General features: G+C 40.4%; 1 protein-coding gene and 1 long non-coding RNA gene across 2 annotated transcripts; one reads left to right on the top strand and one right to left on the bottom strand.

Annotated features, from left to right (window-relative positions):
* Window positions 1-3510: 3510 nt before the first annotated feature.
* Window positions 3511-5471, bottom strand: LOC145865489 (uncharacterized). The gene is made up of 3 exons (XR_014383005.1): window positions 4769-5471; window positions 4376-4487; window positions 3511-4281 (listed from the first exon to the last, which is right to left on the bottom strand). It is a non-coding gene; the product is annotated as an uncharacterized LOC145865489 (long non-coding RNA).
* A 6132-nt stretch (window positions 5472-11603) lies between these two features.
* LOC106589897 (tryptase) lies at window positions 11604-18960 on the top strand. The gene is made up of 7 exons (XM_014180314.3): window positions 11604-11753; window positions 11852-11875; window positions 13377-13442; window positions 16716-16878; window positions 17077-17345; window positions 17547-17692; window positions 17980-18960. Exons 1-7 carry the CDS (start codon window positions 11708-11710, stop codon window positions 18370-18372), a joined length of 1107 nt encoding a protein of 368 aa, XP_014035789.1. The 5' UTR covers window positions 11604-11707; the 3' UTR covers window positions 18373-18960.
* The last annotated feature ends 2581 nt before the right edge of the window (window positions 18961-21541 follow it).

Below are 21541 nucleotides of genomic sequence, written 5' to 3'. Positions count from 1 at the left end.
CGTAGCTATGAGCTGCCTGCCAGAACTTAAACCTAAACATTTGCAATGCTAGCTAACTAGCCTATGTGTAACCAGTGTAACCACCTTGAAATGGCTGGCTAGTTTGCGGTGCAAGCTAGTAGTGTTTCAATCGGTGACATCACTCGAGCTGAGACATTTGAATTAGTTGTTTCCCTTCCAACTTTTGTGGAGAGATTGGTAATGATGATCCGTGGGTGACTGTTGTCAATGTGTTCAGCGGGTGCCTGGTCCGAGCCCAGGTTGGGCCAAGGAAGCAATACTGTTACATTTGTAGCTTGATAGCTACTGCTACATCATTGTCCAATTAATTTGTTTAGGCCAGGGCTGTTCAATGTCGGTCATGTAGGGCCAAAACCCTTCTGGTTTTCCATTTAATCAGGGACTCAAACCTGAGACACCGTTTGAGTGCGACTAACTGCCGGGTAGAAACAAAAAACAGAAGTGTTTTGAACAGCCCTGGTTTATGCTATACACAACTCTGTTCATATGACCATAAGAGACAATACTTTCCACTTCCCCATTTACTCCAATAAATTATCTCCTGCTGCCGGTGATGTGGTGATTTCATAGATGAAGAGGCAAACTCGGCAAAAACATCAGTCTCTGAGACAATGACTTGAATCATTCAATAGATATTTTGGGGACAAAAGTGATAACGGAAAGTCTCTTATTTGGAATTTTCAAATTTGACTTCTCTACGGGGCCGTCTATGACAATTATCTTTCTGGGCCAGACTTTAGATAAACTGTAATACCGAAGCTGTCCTCTGAGTCCAGTCGAAAGCATGCTTCCAGACCGGAACCCTGGGGCCTTGGCTGGTAGAGATGTAGAATGATTGGGAGTGAATGGCGAGGGGCTTTGCTGCTTAGACTTCCCCTCCTGAATCATGCTAGGCACTCAGGATTTTCCCGGTGTGAGGTAAGGTGAAACTTTGCATTTAAGACTTGTGATGATAAGCAGTGCACAAATTATTGTGTCAATGCACAACCTGATTGTGTAACCCTGGTATTAAAGACAAGAATGTTTTAATGTGGTGAGTCAAAAACATACAGTCATATTCACACAGTCATCATCGATCATCAGTCAGTTATCCAGGGTAGCTGTATTTCTGGTTCGGTGAAGTATTGCATGTCAAGGTGATGTGCTTGGTTGAACATTAACAAGATGCATAACAAGCATTGTCTGTTGGTTCTCAGCACACAGTCACTTCAATTAGATGGAACTTTTAAGTACATCTTTTTAACAATAGTTGTGCATTGAAACTATGCTTTCAGTAAATCTAAACTTACCAGTTGTTATGTGTGTGCTGAGAGATTAATTCGATTCCTAAGTAGACAAACAATGGGTGTATGACTTCTGGAATTTAATTGAAACTAGGCTTTAATTTGATCTGAACATTCCATTAAATACTAGTTCTTTGGATATCATTTGTTGTTATTTTTGGAATTAAACATTTAAAAATGTTCCCCTAAAACAAGACAATGTTCAAATCTTGTTAATGACGAGGTGTTAGGAATTGTACATAACTATTGTTTTTCAGCTTGCATCCCGGCCGTTGCCCTTAGTCTAGCTATGTCTGTTGCAGGCTACCTACTGTGTAAAGCTTTCTCTTGTCACTATCACCCATGGATGGCTATTTTGAATTTAGGGCAGAGTTTTAAGCATGCTGTATTTAGAAAAAAAAAAAAGAAGCATTTGTTAAAGGTGCAACGCAAATACAATTTGATATATTTTCATATTAGTTGCTGGACGATTAATCAGGTGTGCGCAATTTTGATGTATTCTTATAGCGACAACGTCTTTTTACTGTTGTTTTATTTCTTTACTTACCTACACACACACACACACACACACACACACACACAAACACACCTTTTTCCCCGTTACTATTGGTTCAGTTAGTAGCAAGGTTGGCTCATGAGGCTCTAGCCTATCTTCTGGTTTAATTTCTCAGAGGAATTTAAAATATGTATTTATCAGCATTGGTCACGCTTCATGTACCGAAGATCAAGATTCTTAACATGAACAAACAATGTATTGTTAGTCATCGTAGCTACATTTCCACCTTATCTACCTGGCTGTAGTACTGTACATACGGTTTCAAAGTTGATTTGTGACATGCAAAGGATACAGCCGGTGTAAAACCCTAGCTCTTTCCCTTCCATGTAGTACAGGGTCAGTGCCAGTACCATAGCTACAATGTGCAGGGAGACTGGAGTGGCTAAACTGTATGTACAGTTGAAGTGGGAAGTTTACATACACCTTAGCCAAATACATTTAAACTCAGTTTATCACAATTTGTGACATTTAATACTAGTAAAAATTCCCAGTCTTAGGTCAGTTAGGATCACCACTTTATTTTTAGAATGTGAAATATCTGAATAATAGTAGTGAGAAGGATTTATTTCAGCTTTTATTTCTTATTGGTCAGGTGCACAAGGAGTTTGCTGTTCATTCAAATGACCAGTGTTCAATGACTAGAATACAGTATATACACTGCATTTGGAAAGTATTGAGACCCCTTGACTTTTTCCACATTTTGTTACATTACAGCCTTATTCTAAAATGTAATAAATAGATTTCCCCCCCTCATCAATCTACACACAATACCTCCTAATTGTCAGGTCCACTCCCGCTCCAGTGCTCAACGAAACCAGTCTACAAACTATTGGTCCTGGCAACCCATGTTGACGCGTACCTGGCAACCCATGTTGACGCGTACCTGGCAACCATCACTACGCACTCCTATGTCTCATCAACATCAGTCACACCAGGGGCCTGTTGCACAAAACTAGGATAAGGGATTAAGCCAGGATATCTTGGTGATCCTGGCTCAATTGATCCGTAATCCGGTTGCACTAAAGATGGATAGGGGGCAGGAGGATATGTTATGGTATAAATTACCATGGAGATTTATTCTGTGGAGCTAGCCTGCTCCAGACCAGGCTAAATTCCAGGATCTATTTAATCTCATCCCTAATGTCAGTCAGCAGTCACCACAAATGGAAACCAATAGTTATTTCACTGCTCACTATACATTGTTATCACATAACTAGACCCACTGTCATTATTTAAACGTTTGTGATCATTAATTTCAATGATTTTGGATAAAAAATAATTTTTAGATTATGTTGCTATCATTAGATAATTTACAGTTTCCCATAGACTATAAGGCTATATATAAAATGATAGAATATTAGGGCCACAGAGGGGAAAAAAACACAAGTAATAATATTGTAACCGGTTGTTTTAAAGGAGGACAGTTGTTAAAATGACAGATGTGGGGCATTTCGTGAAATTGTACTTCAGTATGGTTTCATAAACAAAGACATGCTGATGTGCCAGAATATTAAGTATCACATTGTCATAAGTATCAAAACAATATGTAGCTTTTCTGCAGAAAGAACCAGCCTCATAAATGTATGACTTTATCCTTTTTCTTCAGTGTGGCCCTAGTACTCTGTCATATAAACAAATACACATTCCATATGAATATAAAAACACAATGTGTAACATTATGTTCCTTTATTGAATAAGGACAAAACAAAGCAGGTAAACCATCAGCTCCTTTCGAAACTGAAGTCACAGTGACTACAAGATGGAAAGCACAGAATCCAAGCATATTATACAAAATGATACATACACATTCAAAGGTCTGTATATAACACACCCTGCATGTCTGCACACTAAAATAAATGCAGGACAAATCCATACACATCAACTGAACAGACAAATGAATGGATGCAGTAGCCTCCCTGCAGCCTTGTATTACACACAGTATACCGCACAAACATCATAAGAGGCCAAATTCGTAAAAAAACGAACCCAAAAAAAACCCAATTCCTCTGCCACCGCAGGACATATTTAACCAAAATTGAAAGCACACATACTAACTAAAATAATTCAACACATATTGGTCCCTCAGCAGCCGACCACTGTCGTCATCAGGGAAGATTGCCGGATTGTCCCAGTCCATGGCTGGTGGCACTCTGGGGGCCCTCTCCTTCCTCAGGCAGGCCACATTGTGGAGGACAGCACAAGCCACAGTAATATCACATGCCCTAACAGGGCTGACCCTTAATTTGTGAAGGCAGTGAAAGCGTGCCTTCAGGAGGCCAAAGGTCATTTCAACTCTGGCCCTGGTCCTGGCATGGGCATGGTTGTAGGCCTGCTGTGCTTCCTGGGGGTCTGTGAAAGGTGTCAGGAGAAAAGGCTGGCAGCCATACCCCCTGTCTCCCAGCAGCACACCAGAGAATTCACCTGTCAACACAAAATCTCATCATTACTACCTCATAAACACAGTGATATTCTTGACACAGCCATGATGGTTATAAATAGGGGTTGTGTGGCTTACCTTGTGATAGGCACTGATAGATTTCAGAGGCCCGAAAGATTCTGGAGTCATGGACTGAGCCAGGCCATTTTGCCACAGCATTGCTGATCACACAGTCAGCATTGCAGACCATCTGAAATCATAAGATGAGGAATATTACACCAATCAATGCACATCACTGGCAATGCAGAGTGTTCGTCAATGGACAATATCAAAAAGTTATGTTCACCTGAACATTAATGCTGTGAAAGGATTTCCTATTCACAAAATCAGCCTCATGGGCACCTGAGGGGGCTTTTATCCTTATGTGTGTGCAGTCCACTGCACCAATGACATTGGGGAAACCTGTCACACAAAGTAATGAGTATCCTACTATGTGTTAACAGTTGTCCTGTAATTTGTAGATCCTCTTACCTGCAATCCTATAGAACTCCTCTTTGATGTCACAGAGTCTTCTGTGGCCAGGGAAGGAGATGAAGACATCTGCTAATGCTTTGATAGCCAGACACACACTCCTTATTGTGCGGCAAATTGTGGCCTTGTTCAGCTGTTCTGCATCCCCCACTGAGTACAGGAAGGCTCCACTAGAAAAAAAGCGCAAGGCCACACAAACCATTTGCTCCACACTCAGTGCATGGCTCCGTGCAGTGCGGTGCTTAATCCTGGGACCCAGTAGTCTGCATAGATACCTGATGCCATCTGCAGAAAACCTGTATCTTTCATATAGATGGTCATCAGGGAAGGCCAGTGGGTCCAACCGGTCCCTGAAGACCCTTTCTCGCCTGAAGGCTCTCCTCAGCACAAGCGCTTCTTCATCCACCACATCTCGCACGAATGGGCATGCCATTGTCAGAGCAGAAAGGAACACACAATTTTGGGCCTTCATATAGGCTAGTGGCCACACCTGGTGCTGGGGGGGTGGGCAAAAGAGGGCGATGCCTTATAACGATGACTTGGTTGTACTGATTGCTGGGAAAATAAAAAAACCTTAGAAAGATGCCACCGTCCTGTGTGCTCACAATAAGAGCTCATATGTCATGGCTCACTTGACTTTACGAGAATATACCTAATTTTTATTTTGAGCTGTGTCATCTTCTTGGAGCTGGGGGAGGAAAGAAAAATAATGATTAATACATTTGTGTTACAGTTAGCATACAGTGTACATTGAAGGCATATCTCACCTCCCTCTCAAGTTTTTTTATTTCAAGGTCCAGTTTCCTAATTGTCCTCTTTTTTATTTCGGACTCCAGTGCAAGATTTTCCATCTTTTTCTTCTTGTACTGAATGTCTATGTCTGCCAGTTCTATTTGGCGCCGGAGGTGGTTGCCATACAACTTTCTGATAGCTTGTGAGCTCTGTGAACACAATACAATTAGCGCAGCTGGAATTTGGCAGGATGTGGTGTCCTTTTATTAATACGCACTATGTTGCCAGGCTGGTTTTCCCACTGTATAGCATCTGGGTCCTGTAAAAGAAATTAGATTTTTTGATTTTGATGAGGACTCCTCACCATTGTAGAGTAAATAGTACTTTCACAGTCTTAACATGATACCTCATGCCTTCTGGAATCCAGAGAGATGGTCTCCTCCTCATCATCGTCTCCATCATGTGCTGTTGCTGCTGCACTGGGGCCTTCACCCTATCACATTTAATCGGATTCATATTGAAGCTAGTAGACAAGACATGCCAGGCCTACAGTATGCCTTTGATGGAGTACTCACTGGATCAGCATCGTCTGGTGCTTGTGCTGGTGGCTCTAACAGGAACACAGTGCTGCCAGACACTGCAAGGCAATAGGTAAACCAAAGTCAGACAGTCCAAATTGATTCAATATGAATGTGGTTGTATCCCATGTAGAGATGGAAGGACATACCTTGAATGAAGCGGGTGGCATCTTGGGAGGAACCTATGCTCGTCTCTTTCCCCCCAGGGATCCCCTCTAAGACGGGCCTGCCTTTATTTAGCTCCAAGGCCATGTCCTCTGCTGGGGTAAGGTCAGCCTTTGGTGACCCACCACCCGTGCCTTGTCTGTGGGTATTCTTTTTCACTGCTAAAACAGTACAGACAATGTGTGAGCAGGCACCTTCTGGGTACAATATATGCTTGTGCTTTGTTAAATATTAGTCAGGGACCATACCATTCTGCAGAATGTTCTTGTATTTGATTTTGACCTGCTGCCATGTCCGTTTTGGCCCGTTCATGTTTAATCCTCACACACACACACACACACACACACACACCCCCCCCCCTTTAATGGAGTCACACTGCAAAAAATTACTTGGTATTTTTGTCTTGTTTTCAGTAAAAATATCAAAAAATCTATCATAGCTTTATACAGTGTGATGGAGTTACTTTACACAATTTCACTCATATCTGCAGTGCATTTCAATTAAAAATTTAACCGTTTCATAATTACAGTACAACTGCATTTTTGGAGATGTGAATTAAATATTTGAATTGTAATTGTGATGTTTCAGCGGAGCGGTGACTGTGTAATTGTGCACTACTTACGCATTCAGGCGGTCTGCAATACTTTGCCACGCTTTTTCTCTTTGCTTTATCACTGTGGCGGTGTTGCCTTTCTTCTTAATTATATATTTTACCTCCTCGTATGCCTCCATGAGGATTTGTGCTTCCGACGGGGAAAAGTACGCGGCTCTAGTTGCCATGGTAAATCAGTTAATCTGTGATCTGTGGCGGGGTCTATTTGAGTGAGCCGTGAGCGCGCACCTATCCAGGATTGGTTTCACCTGGCTTAATGAATCCGTGTCTGCTCATCCTGGCTTGGTCTTTGTGCAACCAATTAAACCTGGACGCACATGTTTTGGCTTCATTGAGCTCAGCTGAGTCATTTATCCCGGATGTCTTAATTCTACTTTTGTGCAACAGGCCCCAGGACTTCATTATTCCCTTGATTACCCACCCTTTATATAGCACTCTTTTGTTATCAGTCATCAGGTAGTATTGTTTGTTTTCATGTCATACACGGCTCTTGTTTTGTATTGTTCCATTTTCATTGTTATTAAACTCACTAACTGCACCTGCTTCCTGACTCCCTGAATATATGTTAAAATAATGACAAAGCATAATAATGACAAACAGTTTTTTGACGTTTTTGCAATTGTATTAAAAATAACAAAAGGAAATTTCACATAAATAAGTTGTATGGAGTACATCTAGGTGAAATGACTACAGTAAAGCCTGCAAAAACACTACAGTGAATACTATGTTTTTTTATTTTTTATAGTATGCTATAATATTTTTTCATGTGGGTTGTTTTGGGAAACGTGTCTCGTTCACGAATCAAACTAAGAAACCCTTTGGTGTCTTCCTCCGTCCATTTATCTTGTCGTGCTCCCCATGTCGTTCAAAGCGACAAATCAAAGTGCATCAGGATCGAGCCTTTCTTGTGTATTTTGCTGTTCATTCTTAGCCTAAAGCATAACAAATCAAATCAAATTGTATTTGTCACATGCCCCGAATACAACCGGTTTAAACCTTACAGTGAAATGCTTACGTACAAGCCCTTAACCAACAACGCTTTTCTTAAAAAAGTAAGAGGTAAGAAAATATTTACTAAATAAACTAAAGTAAACAATACAAGAGCAACAATAAAATAATAAGGAGGCTATACAGGGGTACCGATTCAATGTGTGGGGGTACAGGTTAGTCGAGGTAATTGAGGTAATACTGTACATGTAGGTAGGAGTAAAGTGACTATGCATAGATTTAAAAAAAAAAGGGGGGGGGGGGGGGGGGGTCAATGCAAATAGTCCGGGTAACCATTTGATTAGCTCTTCTGCAGTCTTGGCCTGGGGGGAGGAAGCTGTTTAGAAGCCTTTTGAACCTAGACTTGGCGCTGCGGTTCCAAGCGAACATTCTGATCCTTTGTACTCCCACACCTCTAATTGACCTCTTGTTATGCAACAGTTGTGTTTCAGTTTGTATTCTGGTTAAGAAAAATAATCTTCAACATGCTCTACGAGATCCACTGTCACTCATCATGTACCGTCTAATCCATCGTTCTTTTTTTTTCTTCCAAAGCTGTTATCCAAGAATGTCAAGATTCTTAACATGAACAATGTATACAGTATATATACACATGTAAAGTGGGTAAAACATTATTTTATTTTAAGTGACCAGTGTTCAATGACTAGAATACAGTATACACATACTGTATATGACTAAGAACAATATAGTACAAAAAATATATAATGTACTACAGCCAAGTAAATAAGGTATAAATGTGGCTACGATTACTAAGAATACATTGTTTGTTCATGTTAAGAATCTTGACATTCATGGATGACAGCTATGACAAAAACAAAAAAAAAGAATGATGGATTGCACTGCATTGTTGAAGTGTAAGGGCCGTCGTCGGAAGAAGACCAAGGTGCAGCAGAGTTAGTGTTCATCTTGACATTTAATTCAAACAAAGAGAACACTATACAAAAAAACAGGAAAACCGACAGCCAAACAGAACCGACAGCCAAACAGAACCGACAGCCAAACAGAACCGACAGCCAAACAGAACCGACAGCCAAACAGAACCGACAGCCAAACAGAACCGACAGCCAAACAGAACCGACAGCCAAACAGAACCGACAGCCAAACAGAACCGACAGCCAAACAGAACCGACAGCCAAACAGACTGAACAGAAACAATTACCCACAAAACCCAAAGGAAAAACATGCTCCTTATGTGTGACTCCCAATCAGCAACAACGAGCTTCAGCTGTGCCTGATTGGGAGCCACACACGGCCCAAAACAAAGAAATACAAAAACATAGAAAAAGGAACATAGAACGCCCACCCAATGTAACACCCTGGCCTAACCAAAATAAAGAACAAAAACCCCTCTCTATGGCCAGGGCGTTACATGAAGACAGTTATGCAAACAAGCATTTCACTCTGCCTTGTGCACCTGACCAATAAACTTTGATTTGATATACACTCAACACCATATGTATTTGTATAGTGAAGCTAAGATGTTTAATTTGCCTCTATACTCAAGCATTTTTTTTTTTTCGATTTTAGAACAAATATTTTATATGAAGCGACCGTAAGCTTTTATTTTAGGGTATTTTCTAGAGGTGGGCACCAATATTGATATTCTTATAATATTGAAAGCCCCCCTTTGCCTTGATGACAGCTTTGCACACTCTTGGCATTCTCTCAACCAGCTTTGTGAGGTAGTCACCTGGAATGCATTTCAATTAACAGGTGTGCCTTGTTCAAAGTTCATTTGTGGATTTTCTTTCCTTCCTAATGCGTTTGAGCCAATCAGTTGTGTTGTGACAAGGTAGGGGTGGTATACAGAAGATAGCCCTATTTGGTAAAAGACCAAGTCCATATTATGGAAAGAACAGCTCAAATAAGCAAAGAGAAATGACAGTCCATCATTACTTTAAGACATGAAGGTCAGTCAATTCGGGAAATTTCAAGAACTTTGAACATTTCTTCAAGTGCCGTTGCAAAAACCATCAGGGCTACAATGAAACTGCCTCTCATGAGGACCACCACAGGAAAGGAAGACCCAGAGTTACCTCTGCTGCAGAAGACAAGTTCATTAGAGTTAACTGCACCTCAGATTGCAGCCCAAATAAATGCTTCACAGTGTTCAAGTAACAGACACATCTCAACATCAACTGTTCAGAGGAGACTGTGTGAATTAGGCCTTCATGGTCGAATTGCTGCAAAGAAACCACTACTAAAGGACAACAATAAGAAGAAGAGACTTAGTTGGGCCAAGAAACACGAGCAATGGACATTAGACCGGTGGAAATCTCTCCTTTGGTCTGATGAGTCCAAATTTGAGATTTTTGGTTCCAACTGCCGTGTCTTTGTGAGACACAGAATAGGTGAACAGATGATTTCCGCATGTGTGGTTCCCACCGTGAAGCATGGAGGAGGAGGGGTAATGGTGTGGGGGTGCTTGGCTGGTGACACTGTCTGTGATTTATTTAGAATTCAAGGCACACTTAACCAGCATGTCGACCACAGCATTCTGCAGAGATACGCCATCCTATCTGGTATGCGCTTAGTGGGACAATCATTTGTATTTCAACAGGACAATGACCCAACACAACTCCAGGCTGTGTAAGGGCTATTGGACCAAGAAAGAGAGCGATGGAGTACTGCATCAGATGAGCTGACCTCCACAATCACCCGACCTCAACCCAATTCAGATGGTTTGGGATGAGTTGGACCGCAGAGTGAAGCTAAAGCAGCCAACAAGTGCTCAGCAATTTGTGGGAACTCCTTCAAGACTGTTGGAAAAGCATTCTTCATGAAGCTGGTTGAGAGTATGCCAAGAGTGTGAAAAGCTGTCATCAAGGCAAAGGGTAGCTACTTTGAAGAATCTAAAATCTAAAATATATTTTGATTTGTTTAACACCTTTTTCGTTACTACATGATTCCATATGGGTTATTTCATATTTTTGATGCCTTCACTATTATTCTACAATGTAGAAAATAGTAAAAATAAAGAAAAACTCTTGAGTGAGTAGGTGTGTCCAAATGTTTGACTGGTACTGTATATGAGCAAGGCATATCAAGATATCGGTTTATTCTTCCAGTTAATCTACACTATTCTGCATAAAAAAATGCATACATTACTGCATGTACAAAACCCTCTCACAGACCCTTAACCTAGTACCTTTGTTTCCTGAAGAGTGTATGCTATCTAGAATCTAAACGTGTTCTTCGGCTGTCCCCGTAGAAGAACCCTTTGAAGAACCATTTTTCGTTCCAGGTAGAACACTTTTGGGTTCCATGTAGAACCCTTTCCGCAGAGAACTCTACATGTAACCCAAAAATGGTTCTACCTGGAACAAAAAAGTTTTGTACCTAGACCCCAAAAAGTGTTCTCCTATGGGGACAGCCGAAGAACCATTTTGGAACCCTTTTTTCTGAGAGTGTACCTAATTGCCCTGGTGATGGCCCATCAACGGTGGAAGATGTATTCAAACCGGTTAGGTAGGTATTTGCTACCAGAACATTCAGAGACATACTATATGCCTAGTGCCAGCTATCTGGATAAAAGAAAGAACGCAGAGAAACAGGTTAGCTATTCTTAGATACAGCATTAAATTGTGAGTGCACTTGTCACAACGGCAGTACATGTCATAGAGATCATTCATTGATCTCATTGACCAGCCCCCATTGTCTACAGTATATAGAGTCGTACATGTATAGTGCCAACACAACAGAACTACACAGAAACAGGTGAGCTTGTCTAACATATTTGTGAATGAAGTCAGTTTTGAAGAAGGGGATAATGATATTCGGGGATATGACGATAATGATAATCATGTTTGCTCCTAGATTTGAGCGGAAAAAGAGCTTCTGACAATGGGGGGTCAAAGGACGCTTTCCGTGTTGCTTCTGTTGATGATGGGTAAGTACTTTATCCACTTTGTTTGATGATGTTTGTGCTACTATTTTACATGTGAATTTCATTTGGCTGACCTTGATTCCACCCTTTTGTTTCACAAGGTGTGGTGACCACTGCTCTTCCTGGTGAGTTTACATTGTGTCCAATTCCACATTTTCAACTCTGACTGAATTATAGAAGACTGAAACCAGCATGTGATACTTATAGATAACAGGAAACAAGCAGAGATCACATCACTTCATAGTGAATGAACTAGCACAGATAAATCAATTTACTTCCTTATTCTACAGAAAGAATGCATGGGAATGCAAGTTAACTTGCACACTTAAATGAAATTAATATTGCTACAATATCACTCGAGATAATCTGTGATTTAGAATGAAAGATTTTGTAACACAACTGTTTTCATAGTGTTTTAGTGTAGTTTCTATACACACATTCCATGCATTGTTTAATTTAGTAAATTAGCTAATCTTTGCCTACTTTGTTGTTGGTTAAAACCACATGATGCACCTTAGATGATGTCAAAAGTGTTTGAATCGCTTTAGAAGTATTGTCTTCAGTAAATACAATGTGTATGGCCTAAGTAGCCATGATTGCTAACATTAGCTATCCCTAGTCAGATGACTTATAAACAGTGGTGGAAAAAGTACCCAAATCATCATACTTGAGTAAAAGTAAAGATACCTTAATAGAAAATGACTAAAGTAAAAGTGAAAGTCACCCAGTACAATACTACTTGAGTAAAAGTCTAACAGTATTTGGTTTTAAATATACTTAAGTATCAAAAGTAAATGTAATTGATAAAATATACTTAAGTATCAAAAGTATCATGAATAATTTTGTGATATTATATTAAAACCTCTTAAGGATCTGCGCCTTTTTATCAATTTTCGCCTAAAATGACATACCCAAATCTAACTGCCTGTAGCTCAGGCCCTGAAGCAACGATATGCATTTTCTTGGTACCATTTGAAAGGAAACACTTTGAAGTTTGCGGAAATGTGAAAGGAATGTAGGAGAATATAACACATTAGATCTGGTAAAAGATAATACAAAGAAAAAGCCAACCGTTCTTTTGTATTTTTTTATACCATCATCTTTGAAATGCAAGAGAAAGGCCATAATGTATTATTCCAGCCCAGGTGCAATTTAGATTTTGGCCACTAGACTGATCCAATTAGCCATTGCATTTATGTAAAAAAAATGTTGTATCAAGACTGCCCAAATGTGACTAATTAGTTTTTTAACCTCCTGGCTAGATGATGAATTTCTAGTGGATCATGAGCAGAATGGTTTTGGGGGTGCTTAGCACTTCCTCATTCAAACAACGAGCAAAAGTCTAAATGCTAAAACCCTGTTTTGTTATTATGTAGCAGTCATTGTTTCTGTCTGGTTTATAATTACTATCAAAATGTCCCAAAATAATATACATCAACCAGTGGTTGCAGCACATTACTCTTAAAATGTCACAAAATAACTTTAGAAATCAACTGGTGGTTGCCGCATGATACAACATAACAAACAAGCGTTTAAACAAAAAAGTAAATCTCATATTTTGGGGCTACAGGGCTTTACAGGAAGTGCTCGTGCTTGGTTTTCAACCTCTCTGTCTATTCCCTCCAGCAACTACTGGAAACATCACTGCTATTGTAGACACCACTTCAACGGTTGGCCCTTCATCAGCCACTGGTGAGTTTACCTTTAGTCCAATAAGTGATTTTCAATCCACTTCTCAATCCTCTCTGACTGACTGAATTGTAACCATCTCTCATCTTAATCATATAGTATGTTATATACACTACCGTTCAAAAGTTTGGGGTCAATTAGAAATGTCCTTGTTTTTAAAAGAAAAGCGCATTTCTTGTCCATTAAAACAGCATCAAATTGATCAGAGATACGGTTTAGACATTGTTAATGTTGTAAATTACTATTCTAGATGGAAACGGCAGATTTTTTTATGGAATATCTACATAGGTGTACAGAGGCCCATTATCAGCAACCATCACTCCTGTGTTCCAATGGCACGTTGTGTTAGCTAATCCAAGTTTATCATTTTAAAAGGCTAACTGATCATTATAAAACCCTTTTGCAATTATATTAGCACAGCTGAAAACTGTTGTCCTGAGTTAAAGAAGCAATAAAACTGGCCTTCTTTAGACTATTTGAGTATCTGGAGCATCAGCATTTGTGGGTTCGATTACAGGCTCAAAATGGCCAGAAACAAAGAACTTTCCTCTGAAACTCATCAGTCTATTTTTGTTCTGAGAAATGAAGGCTATTCCATGTGAGAATTTCCGTCCCTCTGCAACTGGATCTTCGACATCCTGACGGGCCACCCCTAGGTGGTAAGGGTAGGTAACAACACATCTGCCACGCTGACCGTCAACAAGAGGGCCCCTCAGAGGTGTATACTTAGTCCCCTCATGTACTCCCAGTTCACTGCATGGCTGTGCCCGACTCCAACACCATCATTAAGTTTGCTGACGACACGACGGTGCTAGGCCTGATCACTGACAACGATGAGACAGCCTATAGGGAGGAGATCAGTGACCGGGCACTGTGGTGCCATGACAACATCCTCTCCCTCAACGTCAGCCAGACAAAGGAGCTGATCGTGGTCTACAGGGGAAAAAAAGGGCCGAGCATGCCCCCTGGGCTTTATTGGAGCGGGTCGAGAGCTTCAAGTTCCTCGGTCTCCGTCACTAAGGATTTAACTTGGTCCAGACACACCAAGACAGTCATGAAGAGGGCATGACAACAACTTTTCCCCCCCAGGAGACTGAAAAGATTTGGCATGGGTCCCCCCAGATCCTCAAAAGGTTCTACAGCTGCACCATTGAGAGCATCTTGACCGGTTGCATCACCGCCTGGTATGGCTAATGCTCGGCATCTGACCGTAAGGCCCTACAGAGGGTAGTGCATACGGCCCAGCACATCACTGGGGCCAAGCTTCCTGCCATCCAGGACCTAAATACTAGGCGTGTCCGACGAAGGCCCTAAAACATTGGCAAAGACTCCAGCCACCCAAGTCATAGACTGTTCTCTCTGCTACCGCATGGGAAGTGGTACAGGAGCGCAAGTCTAGGTCCAAAAGGCTCCTTAACAGCTTCTACCCCCAATCCATAAGACTCCTGAACAATTAATGAAATGGCCACCCGGATTATTTACATTTTACACTGCTGCTACTCGCTGTTTATTATCTATGCATAGTCACTTTATCCCTACCTACATGTACAAATTACCTCAGCTAACCTGTACCCAGCACATTGAGTCGATACCGGTAGCCCCTGTATATAGTCTCGTTATTGTTCATTTATTGTGTTATTTTTTTTACATTAGTTTATTTAGAAATATTTTCTTAACTCTATTTATTGAACGGGATTGTTGGTTAAGGCCTTGTAAGTAAGCAGGTAGCCTAGTGGTAGCCTAGTGGTTAGAGCGTTGGGCCAGAAACCAGCAGGTAGCCTAGTGGTTAGAGCGTTGGGTCAGAAACCGAAAGGTTGCTGGATTGAATCCCTGAGCTGACAAGGTAAAAATCTGTCGTTCTGCCCCTGAACAAAGCAGTTAACCCACTGTTCTCTTGTAGGCCATCATTGTAAATAAGAATTTGTTCTTAACTGACTTGCCTGGTTAAATAAATAAAAAATGTAAAAGAAAATTCACGGTAAGGTGAACCGTTGTATTCGGTTGATATGACAATAAAATTAGATTAGATTTGAATTGCCTCAAGGCTTAAAAATCCTTCTTTAATTGCTCTCCTCCCCTTCATCTACGCTGATTGAAGTGGATTTAACAAGTGACATCAATAAGGAATGATAGCTTTCACATGGATTCACCTGGTCAGTTTATATCATGGAAAAAGCAGGTGTTCCTAATGTTTTGTACACTCACTGTATATAACATGTAATCTCCCTCTGGCTTTCCGGCAGATTAGACACTTTGTTGCTTATTGTATCCTTTCAAAGTTTGAAAAGTGCATTGCACATTTATTCACCCAAAAAAGGGAAAAGGGGAAATGGCACCACCCTCTAACCCTACATACTCTATATATCACTATCCCCAAACACCATAGTGGGTTCGGAACAAAGGCAGGACACCGCTTTGGTCCCCGAGTCTTGAAACGACATATGAGCAGCACAAAAAGTTCACCGCTGGATACTCTGATCGAATTGACAGAACACAACTACTTCTTCACCACAAATGGATCGGCCAAAAGGCATGGATCCACTTTCTCTACGAATCATACTCACTTTCGTCAGGATCAATTTCAAGTTCGCTATCCGTCATCTGCTCTGGGTTTTCAGGCGCGTAACATGCATTTTTCTCCTCTTTACTTGACTCAAAGGAGAAAGTATATATTTCACAGTCGGTTTACATATTGCGCCCTACTTTCTGACTCACCTGAGCCCCAGACAAGAATTCCATCTGTGTGTGGGAATTTGGGAAACTCAGTACCTAGCCGCCCATTGTTGACATACTTCCAAAATGACAAGCCCGGCCTGCGTGCCAGGTCGCCTCTTCCTGTGGTTTCCCGGCCTTAGGTCACATCTATAACATGTAATTGCATAACACAACAGATTAGATAAACTGGCATGACACACTCACTCACACATTCACAAAAACAGCTGTGAGCAAACCACTCCCCAAAATATTCTATTGAGCCACCACCCCTTCAAATGAGGAAATAATAATTTTCTGCAAAGTGCAAAGAACCATTGAAGGGCTCGAAGGATTCTTTGGATCAGTATGGTTCCACATAGAACCATCACCCTTCCGACAGAACCCTTGAGGAACCCTCCAAGTGCTAAACATGAGTTTCTGACATTGTATTTTCATCTAAAATCAGTTTGGCTGAAATCCCGGTGCAGATATCACACTATAGGTTTCCTATATAAATTGTTGATCTAATACCAATGGCAAATGTGGAGTATTTAATTTGAATAATCTCTATTTTTATGTTAGTGTGTGGCACCCCTCCACTCAACAACAAAATAGTGGGAGGTGAAAATGCCCCTGCAGGAAGTTGGCCCTGGCAGGCAAGTCTCCAAATGTCTGACGGACATGTTTGCGGTGGGTCCCTCATTAACAAGGTGTGGGTGATGTCTGCAGCCCACTGCTTCCCCAGGTGAGTTAGCGTGACATAAAAGTTGGACATAAAAGTTGTAATACAAATAAATTATTATGTCTATTATTTGTGATGCAGCTGAGCGCAACTCTTGAAATAAGTTTTCCAAAATGTAACTGTCCATTAATTCCATGTTCATCTTATATTTCATCACTTTGATCCATCTTAATTTATTTACATTTTTTCGTTCCAACAAAGCTCAGACCCAAATGGTTGGAACATTAGCCTTGGTCGACAGACCCTGGAGGGAATTAACTCCAACGAAGTGTCCAGAACTGTGGCTGAGATCATTATACATCCAGATTACAACGGTTTCACAAAGGACAATGACATCGCTCTGCTAAAACTCTCCTCACCAGTCAACTTCACAAACTACATTCTACCCGTCTGTCTGGCAGCAAGTGATAGTGTTTTCAACAATGGTACTGATAGCTGGGTGACCGGCTGGGGTAACATCAATGAAGGAGGTGAGGACACATTCATGATCCATTGTAGGAGATGTTGATGAGATGTGAAACAGTATCCCCAGTCGTCACAATGCAGGTGCATACGAAAAAGAAAAAAAAAATCTTATTGCGATGGAAATTGACAACCTGATGAAAACTGTCATAAAGTTGTTACCTCCCATTTTTAATCTCCCATCACTTGTCTTCCTTTATTTCCTTCAGTTCCCATCCCATCCCCCCAGGATCTGCAAGAAGTGGAGGTTTCAGTTGTGGGGAACAAACAGTGTGACTGCCTCAATGGGGCCGGATCAATCACAGACAACATGCTCTGTGCTGGTGATCTTGCAGGGGGCAAGGACTCGTGTCAGGTAAATTTCACGCTAAACCATCTTATTCTACTACAGGGCCCAGTTTTTCAAAAGTTATCTATTCGGATTTCTGCAAGCGGATAGTTTTAAATGCATAGAAATAGAATGAATAGAACGGGCGTCCCCATTCAGGTCAATGATACGCCTGTTCTATTCATCATATTTATATGCTTTTAATCCAATCAGATTGCCGAAATCTGATCAGATAACTTTTGATAAACTGGGCCCTGTTCCAATTCATTTCCTAGAGCGTGCCTTCTTTTAATGACTTTGCTCCATCTTCTCAGGGTGACTCAGGAGGTCCAATGGTGATTCAACAGAACTCTGTCTGGGTCCAGTCTGGGGTTGTTAGTTGGGGTCAAGGCTGCGCTCGGCCCAATCTCCCTGGGGTCTACACCAGAGTGTCCAGTTACCAGTCCTGGATCAACTCCCATATCAAGACCGACAAGCCAGGCTTTGTCCAATTTTACTCCAGTGGGGTCGATGCTGACAGCGATTACATCTGTTCAGATCGCCCAACAACTACTGTCGACCCCAACCCCTACCCTTACACCTACCCTTATCTCTACCCTTACCCCTGCCTTTACCCTTACGAATCCATTTTTGATCATGGGCACAGTTTGTTCAGCTCCCTTTATTTGCTGAGCACCTTGTTCATTCTGATGTTTCTTACCATTTAAATTCTTACCGTGATGCAGTCAAGGGCAAGGTTTTATTGGCAGTCTGAGTGCAAGTGCTATTCGTTTGGGAGATTTATCTTTTAAAGTAATGGCTGGCATGCTCTGGAAGAACGAGAGGTAGCCTATTGCTGCATATCCTATCTAGTATATTGTGTGTTCACATTTCCCTGGACACATCCTGCTGAGTGAGTGTTGTTTTCAATGGGCCTTACTGTTGTATTGATTTATTTGTGAAGATGAATAACCTGAAATATATTTACTTATTTATTAAAGGGGCAATATGGGATTCAAACAAACAGTAACCCTGACAATTTTTTTTGTAAAAAGCTTAGGGAGAGAGCTGAAGAAATGTATCTCTTAAATTCATAGACAGAAGTTTGGGTGACTGTCTGATAGCTTTAACCATGTTTTGTAAGCTTTACAATGTTTTTTTTTTTTTACAATTACATTGTTTACAAAAAATATAGTAAAACAAGCTAATATTTTGGCTTGTGGTGAAGTAGGACAGCACTAAGCTCATGAGACATTTTAAGTTACATTCTTCAAGAATTAATGGCTATATATCATTAAAGATGCACTTTAGTCTCATTTTCATCTCATTTATCACATGATCTACTCAACAAAAAGGCACATCTCAATAGGTGGTTCAAGTAAGTCATGACATGTCACAAGTGGGAGGGGCCTTTCCTCTTCTGTTTTCTAATTGGTCCTCTAACCACTAATTTGCACAAAACGTATTTGTTATACCCTTAAGTGGGTGTACAGTAATTGGGATAGATATTGTTTCAACAGTAAGCTGGAGTGTCTAATTTAAAAGTTAAAAAAAATGGGTGTACCATTCCTAGATTACCCTTTTAATATTTGAGAAATGACAAATCCTTTTGCTATGAAAGACGTATATAAGAATGTCTTTATGGAAAAATGTCTTTATGGAGCGGCCTGCAGTGGTCTAGTGGTTAGTGCCACAGCCGACTGGATAAGAGCGTCTGCTAAATGACTAACATGTAAAACGCCTCCTGTCTTTCTTGTCTCTTCTTCTACCTTTCCTATCAATTAAAAGCATGTGTAACACTATGCATTAAATACACATATTAACCATTCCTAAAGAAGGCACTGCATTGTGAAACTTTGGTTGAGGTTTACTCATTAAAATGTTATGAACACACATAGAGTGTGCGACTTTATTTATTTTTTATACAATGTTCACATATTAGCCACTATTAAGTAGTTTATTAGTGTGTGTATATATAAGTGTGTGTGTATATATATATATATATATATATATATATATATATATATATATATATATATATATATATAAGTAGTAAATAAGGAATTTATTATGCCGTAAATCAATATATTAGACCTTAATTAAGGGTTGTATTATTAATAACTAATGTGTTACTGGCCAGTCCTCAATAACATAATTCTAATTAGCTGTATTATTATTAGGGAGTAAATCAATATTATCCAGAGAATATTGTTATTTTGTCAAAGAAATAAAAATATATATATATACAGTTGAAGTCGGAAGTTTACATACACCTTAGCCAAATACATTTAAACTCAGTTTTTAACAATTCCTGACATTTGATCCTAGTAAAAATTCCCTGTCTTAGGTCAGTTAGGATCACCACTTTATTTTAATAATGTGGAATTTCAGAATAATAGTAGAGAGAATGATTTATTTCAGCTTTTATTTCTTTCATCACATTCCCAGTGGGTCAGAAGTTTACATACACACAATTAGTATTTGGTAGCATTGCCCTTTAAATTGTTTAACTTGGGTCAAACGTTTTGGGTAGCCTTCACAAGCTTCCCACAATAAGTTGGGTGAATTTTGGCCCATTCCTCCTGACAGAGCTGGTGTAACTGAGTCAGGTTTGTTGGCCTCCTTGCTCGCACACACTTTTTCTGTTCTGCCCACTAATTTTCTATAGGATTGAGGTCAGGGCTTTGTGATGGCCACTACAATACCTTGACTCTGTTGTCCTTAAGCCATTTTGCCACAACTTTGGAAGTATGCTTGGGGTCATTATCCATTTGGAAGACCCATTTGTGACCAAGCTTTAACTTCCTGACTGATGTCTTGAGATGTTGCTTCAATACATCCACATAATTTTCCTGCCTCATGATGCCATCTATTTTGTGAAGTGCACCAGTCCCTCCTGCAGAAAAGCACCCCCACAACATGATGCTGGCACCCCTGTGCTTCACAGTTGGGATGTTGTTCTTCGGCCTGCAAGCCTCCCCCTTTTTCCTCCAAACATAATGATTGTCATTATGACCAAACAGTTCTGTTTTTGTTTCATCAGACCAGAGGACATTTCTCCAAAAAGTATGATCTTTGTCCCCATGTGCAGTTGCAAACGGTAGTCTGGCTTTTTTATGTTGGTTTTGGAGCAGTGGCTTCTTCCTTGCTGAGCGGCCTTTCAGGTTATGTCGATATAGGACTCGTTTTACTGTTGCTATATATACTTTTGTACCTGTTTCCTCCAGCATCTTCACAAGGTCCTTTGCTGCTGTTCTGGGATTGATTTGCACTTTTTGCACCAAAGTACGTTCATCTCTAGGAGACAGAACACGTCTCGTTCCTGAGCGGTATGACGGCTGCGTGGTCCCATGGTGTTTATACTTGCGTACTATTGTCTGTACAGATGTACAGACTATTGTCTGTACCTTCAGGCATTTGGAAATTGATCCCAAGGATGAAACAGACTTGTGGAGGTCTACAATTATTTTTCTAAGGTCTTGGCTGATTTCTTTTGATTTTCCCATGATGTTAAGCAAAGAGGCACTGAGTTTGAAGATATGGATGTATTTCAAGGCCTAGGTACACTTACAGTTGACTCAAATGATGTCAATTGGCCTATCAGAAGCTTCTAAAGCCATGACATAATTTTCTGGAATTGTCCAAGCTGTTTAAAGACACAGTCAACTTAGTGTATGTAAACTTCTGACCCACTGGAATTGTGAAAGTGAATTATAAGTGAAATAATCTGTCTGTAAACAATTGTTGGAAAAATGACTTGTGTCATGCACAAAGTAGATTTCTTAACCGACTTGCCAAAACTATAGTTTGTTAACAAGAAATTTGTGGAGTGGTTGAAAAATGAGTTTTAATGACTCCAACCTAAGTGTATGTAAACTTCAACTGTGTATAACATTT

The sequence above is a fragment of the Salmo salar genome, chromosome 28 (genome assembly GCF_965601325.2).
Source record: "Salmo salar chromosome 28, fSalSal1, whole genome shotgun sequence".
In the NCBI taxonomy this organism is placed as follows: domain Eukaryota; kingdom Metazoa; phylum Chordata; class Actinopteri; order Salmoniformes; family Salmonidae; genus Salmo; species Salmo salar.
This window is presented reverse-complemented; position numbering and strand designations above follow the sequence as displayed.